Consider the following 6,545-nt stretch of genomic DNA (forward strand, 5'->3'; position numbering starts at 1 on the left):
AGAAACCTGGCTTAAACATATGAAATTCCTGTGGGCAACATCATACAAAGAAAATGTGTACAAGATGCTGTATAGATGGCACCTTCCACCTGCTCGTCTTTCTAAAATGTATTCAAATCTCTCACCAAACTGTTGGAAGTGTGGGGAGATTGGCACCTATTTCCACATGTGGTGACCTGCTCCAGGACGACTGAATTCTGGAAAATTATACAGGCATGGATCATGGAAATCACAGGTTATAACCTAATTCTGAAACCAGAGTACTATCTACTGAACATCAGGCCAGACAACATAGGCACAAATATATGGTGTCTGTGTGTATTTATCACCACGTCAGCAAGAATATGTTTCGCCCAACATTGGAAGGGGAAAGACCTGCCGGCTGAAGATTTGATTTTGGAGAAAATTTTGGATTATGCGGAAGCCGACAGACTGACTAAAGCATTGAGAGATCAAAAGGACTCCGTATATTTCCAATGTTGGGACAAATGGTACGTTTGGTTGAACAACAGACGCCCAAAAAGTCAAGTATAACCAGGATTATGTTTAATATATGTTAAATCTGACTGAAGCCTACATACCGTAGAAAGTGTAAATATCATGTAAAGTTCCTGTCGCGATCATTTGTTTGACTATTTCTTTTTTTTGATGTATTGTTTTAAATAAATAAAAAAAATTAAAAAATATATATATAAAAAAAACATATATTCCAAAAAATATATAAAAAAATAGGATGAGGTCCAGCTGGTATGAGACCAGGGGTGAAATGCTCCCAGTTTGGACTGGATCGCCCAATCTGGTAGCGATGGCGGCGGGTGGTTCAGAGAACTGGTAGCAAAAATCCCTGCGCCCCCCCCCTTCCCCAGCTGAGCCGCACGATCATCAGAGGCTTTTTCTTTTTTTTTACTTTTAAAAGCATTTTTTCTACAACCTCTTCTGACAAAAAAATGCTTTTAAAAGTAAAAAAAGCCTCTGATGATCGCGCAGCTCAGCTGGGATCATCAGAGACTTTTCAAAGCATTTTTTTCTGCAACCTCTTGGCCGAAGAGATGGTAAAAAAAAATGCTTTGAAAAGTCTCTGATGATCCCAGCTGAGTTGCCTGATCGGCAGAGGCTTTTCAAAGCATTAGAAAAAATGCTTTGAAAAGTTAAAAAAAAAAAAAGTTGGCCACGCCCACCCAGTCACATTACCACCACCACCACCAAGCCACGCCCACAGAACCGGTAGTAACAAATTTTACATTTCACCTTGTGTGAGACCAGGTACAAAGCAATCCTTTTGGCTCTTCTGAGAACCTCCTCAAGGATTAAAGAGGAACCTAATTTCACAGAGATAAAACTGCAGTGTTGGTTTTGGAAATCTGTCCTCACTGCATTGATGTCAGTAGAATAAAATATAATTCTTTATTGGCCAAGTGTGATTGGACACACAAGGAATTTGTCTTGGTGCATACGCTCTCAGTGTACATAAAAGAAAAGATACATTTGTCGAGAATCATAAGGTGCAACACTTAATGATACTCATAGGGAAACAGTCAATATAAATCTTAAGGATACCAGCAATAAGGTTACAGTCATACAGTCATAAGTGGGAGGAGATGGGTGATAGGAAAGCTGAGAATATTAATAGTAGTGCAGACTTAGTAATTAGTTTGACAGTGTTGAGGGAATTATTTGTTTAGCAGAGTGATGGTGTTCGGGGAAATAACTGTCCTTGTGTCTAGTTGTTCTGGTGTGCAGTGCTCTATAGCGTCGTTTTGAGGGTAGGAGTTGAAACAGAGTCTTATTTTCGTGGAAACATGGTAATGTTTCCCTCTGAGAATGTCTTCAGTAATGACCTGAAGCAGTGGTGGGATTCAGCCGGTTCTCTCCGGATCGGGCGAACCAATAGCGGCGACTGCTGGAGGCTCCTCCCACCCACCTGGATGTAATTCGCGAGCACTGCACATGTACAGAAGGCCATGCACATGTGCAGATGAGGCACGTGTGAGCGAAGTGACTGTGCTCGTTCATATGCTTACATTTGCGAACTGGTAGGGAAGGTGAGCGAATCCCACCGCTGGCCTAAAGGTTGTTATATCAAATTGGTGATTTCCAATAAAACAAAGAAGAAAGGAAGGAGAACCTACTTCAGGGGCTCGTCGAATCGAACCGTTGCTGCACAATGGAAGATCACGTTGACCTCAGAGAGCAGCTCTTCCTTATCTTCAGAAGAGATGGCCAGGTTTGGCTTGGTGAACTCAGCACTGATGGGCTTAATCTTCTCATGGAAATTAGGCCACTCTTCCCGGACTCTATCGAACACCTAGAGTTCAAGGCAATATTCACGTAGCAAACAAGGAAAATGCTCCAGGTTCCTCAAGTCGAAATCCACCAGGAATTAATTTATTTTACATTATTAATAGTAACATCAAATGCTGGCAGATAGAGCCAAAATGTCTGCTGAGCAGATGTTTCAAATATATGGATTAATTTAAGCATATATTAGCTTTGGATATAATTTTTAAAAAAATCCTTTCTTACTGTTAGAAATTCAGTTTATATAAAGCGCCACAGAGCAAACAAAGAGTACAGTCACCATGTGCTTTACTGTTCAACTATATAAGGGTAAACACAAACAGGAAACTCTGCTTAGAACAAAAGAGAATAGAGTTCCAGTATATACCATAGATCCAAACTTGTAAATACTGCCATCTACTGGCTGAATATTACTGTAGTTGTTGCATAGAAATATATTCCAATCAGAGGTGAAATGCTACCGATTCGGACTGGTTTAGCCGAACCAGTAGCAGTGGCGGCGGGTGGTTTGGAGAACTGGTAGTGGCGACAGCACAAGGCTCCGCCCACCTACCCGGTCATCATTACTTCCTGGTTTTAACCAGGAAGTAACCTTTTTTTACCCTCTGCACATGCACAGAGGGTCCAAGCACACACATGATGTGCACACACGCATTAATGGTGTGAACGCACGGGCGCGGAGAATGCACTGCCAAAACGGTAGGGAAGGTAAGTAGATTTCACCCTTGATTCCAATAATGGATTCCAAAACTTACTCCCTTCTGAAAATAATTTTTTGGCATTCCCTCTGAATATTTAAGTTTGATAGCAGCATCTCCCAGCCTCTTTGTCTTTATAAGTGTTGGCTGAAGTAAAACCATGGATGTTATTCAAGAAATCTCATCTTTGCTGCTATGGACAGAGGTGCTTCCTCACCAAGGAAACCAAATGCACAAGAACATGGTGACTCTGGCTGACTCGGTGAAACCTTACCAGCTGCTACCTGTTTCTTCCCACCTTTGAATTCCCTACCTTGCATTTCATCAGATTCTCTACTCGAGTTTGTATGGAATGTCCAGCTTTGGGCCGCACGCACACGTAGATAGTTTTCACGTCGTGGCAAGACCAGAGAAGCTTCTCAATCAGGACTTTGCCCATAAACCCAGTGGCTCCTGTAACAAGGACTGACTTCCCACTGTAGTAAGCGCCAACCAAAGATATGGTGTCCTTCATTTCCAACCTCTTGGTGGCAGGATCTAGAAGGAAGACACATGAAATCACACATCTTCAAAGCTTTATGGAACAACCTTTGAAAGTGTCCTATGGTCTGTAGCACATCTGTATAATCGATTTGCTAAATCGTGTGTTCAAATCTTAGGGAACAACCTTTGAAACAGCCTTCTGATGTACAGGACATCTCTATAATTAATTTGCTAAATCTTCTAACTGTAAAACTCAAGGGCTTTTAACAGAATAACGGTTGAAAGGGATCTTGGAGATCTTCTAGTCCAGCCCCCTGCTCAAGTAGGAGATCCTATACCATTTCAGACAAGTGGCTCTCTAGTTTCTTCCTAAAAGCTTCCAGTGATGGAGCATCCACAACTTCTGAAGGCAAGCCATTCAACTGATTAATTGTCCTTACTGTTAACTAAATTTTTCCTTAGTTCTAGGTTGGTTCTTTGCTTGGTTAGTTTTTTTTTTTTATTTGATTTATATGCCGCCCTTCTCCGGAGACTCAGGGCGGCTTACAATGCACTAAGCAATAGCCTTCATCCTTTTGTATATTTATACAAAGTCAGCTTATTGCCCCCACAACTGGGTCCTCAATTTACCTACCTTAGAAAGGATGGAAGGCTGAGTCAACCTTGAGCCTGGCGAAATTCGAACCTGCAGTAATTGCAGGCAGCTGGTCTTAATAACAGGGTGCTTTAGACCACTGTACTACCAAGACTCTTTCCATCCATTGTTTAGAACAGAATAGAATTCTTTATTGGCCAAGTGTGGTTGGACACACAAGGAATTTGTCTTGGTGCATACGCTCTCGGTGTACATAAAAGAAAAGATACATTCGTCGAGAATCATAAGGTACAACACTTAATGATAGTCATAGGTAAACAGTCAATATAAATCTTAAGGTTACCAGCAACAAGGTTACAGTCATGCAGTCATAAGTGGGAGGAGATGGGTGGTGGGAACGATGAGAAGATTAATAGTAGTGCAGACTTAGTGAATAGTTTGACAGTGTTGAGGGAATTATTTGTTTAGCAGAGTGATGGCGTTCGGGGAAAAAACTGTCCTTGTGTCTAGTTGTTCTGGTGTGCAGTGCTCTATAGCATCGTTTTGAGGGTAGGAGTTGAAACAGTTTATGTCCAGGATGCGAGGGGTCTGTAAATATTTTCACAGCCCTCTTTTTGACTCGTGCAGTATGCAGGTCCTCAATGGAAGGCAGGTTGGTAGCCATTGTTTTTTCTGCAGTTCTAATTATCCTCTGATAATTATATGATAAATATCAGATAATGCTGTTCTGTTCTGTTCTGTTCTGTTCTGCTGTTCTGTTCTGTTCTGTTCTGATAATGCTCTGATAATGCAGTTCTAATTATCCTCTGTCTGTCTTGTTGGGTTACAGAAGCAAACCAGTTTCTTGTCTTGCCTTCTGGTGCTTTGCAAAATAGGTTGACCCCTCCCTTTCTTTGTGGCAGCCCCTCAAATATTGGAAGACTGCTATCATGTCATCCCTACTCCTTCTTTTCAGTAGACTAGACATACCCAATTCCTGCAACCGTTCTTCATAACTTTTAGCCTCCAGAACATATGAAGAATACTTTCAGGAATAGGTACGTCTAGTCTAATGAAGAGAAGGATTAAAGGTAGCATTACAATTACTATAAGGGCTTACAATGCCCTTATAGCAATAGCCTTCATTCTTTTGTATATACCTGCTTAGTAGGGCTTTTGGTCCCCCCATAAGCGGTGTTTCTACAAAGTCAGCTTATTGCCCCCACAATCCGGGTCCTCAATTTACCTACCTCGGAAGGATGGAAGGCTGAGTCAACCTTGAGCCTGGTGAGATTTGAACTCGCACTAATTGCAGGCAGCTGGCAGCTAAGTGCTACATAACAGCACTTAGTCCGCTGCACCACCAAGGCTCATTGGAATATGGCTATCATGCCCCCCCCCCAGTCCTTCTTTTCTCTAAACTAACCAAACCCCAAATCCTGCAGCCATTCTTCATATGTTTTAATCGCCAGGCTTTTTTTTTTAATTTGATTTATATGCCGCCCTTCTCCGGAGACTCAGGGCAGCTTACAATGCGTTAAGCAATAGCCTTCATCCTTTTGTATATTTATACAAAGTCAGCTTATTGTCCCCACAAACTGGGTCCTCATTTCACCTACCTTAGAAAGGATGGAAGGCTGAGTCAACCTTGAGCCTTGGAGAGATTCGAACCAGCAGTAAATTGCAGGCAACTGTGTTAATAACAGGGTGCTTAGACCACTGTACCAGCAAGGCTCTTGTTTTAACACAGATCTTCTTGTTCTTCAATTTCTTTTTTTTTTCAGCTGTTCTAGCTTTCTTGCCTTCAACCATAACCTATCGATCTTATTTTCTTTTCTTAAGTTTTTTATTTTTTTAATTTTTTCAAAATATAAAGATTCCATCTTTCCTTACACAGTGTGTCATCTGGGTACAAATATCTCTGTGCAACCACCTCCAGCATTTACAACCTCATTCGCATTAATATTAATTCTCTAATCTTAAAATTATAGTATATTGAAAAATCCCCATTCCCTCCCCACTCCAGGGGGAAGGATATCGCAAAATCTCCATTCCCACCCCACTCCTGGGGGAAGGATATCGCAAAATCTCCATTCCCACCCCACTCCTGGGGAAAGGATATTGCAATATCTCCATTCCCACCCCACTCCGGGGCCAGCCAGAGGTGGTATTTGCCTGGTCTCCGAACTGCTCAAAATTTCCGCTACCGGTTCGCCAGAACCTGTCAGAACCTGCTGGATTTCACCCCTGTTCCAGCTCTATTCTGATTCTAAAGACCAAAGAATACCTTGTCAACAAACATCATCTACAAAAAAAAAAAAAAAAAAAAAAAAAAGGGAAGACCAAGGAAGCCCTGAAAATAATAAGAGCAAACAACAGCCATGGTGAAGAAAATCAGCAGATGCAAAGCTCAAATTGCACGCTACAGGCAGACTTTCCGATTTCAATTTGAATCAGAAATGTTTCTATCACTCCATCACTGGAGAGATTGC

General features: G+C 41.6%; 1 protein-coding gene across 1 annotated transcript in view; it reads right to left on the reverse strand.

Annotated features, from left to right (window-relative positions):
- The window catches only part of LOC139319120 (fatty acyl-CoA reductase 1-like), a 28,809-nt gene extending 25,299 nt beyond the window's left edge, over positions 1–3,510 (reverse strand). Inside the window, exons 1-2 of the mRNA XM_070946805.1 lie at positions 3,310–3,510; positions 2,130–2,305 (exon numbers count right to left, since the gene is read on the reverse strand). Of these exons, the coding sequence (XP_070802906.1) occupies positions 2,130–2,305; positions 3,310–3,510 (377 nt within the window). The remainder of the gene's footprint in view (positions 1–2,129; positions 2,306–3,309) is intronic.
- Between the last annotated feature and the right edge of the window lie 3,035 nt (positions 3,511–6,545).

Source organism: Pituophis catenifer, unplaced genomic scaffold, assembly GCF_029215685.1.
Source record: "Pituophis catenifer annectens isolate HBS135680 unplaced genomic scaffold, rPitCat1.0.hap2 SCAF_7, whole genome shotgun sequence".
Taxonomy (NCBI): domain Eukaryota; kingdom Metazoa; phylum Chordata; class Lepidosauria; order Squamata; family Colubridae; genus Pituophis; species Pituophis catenifer.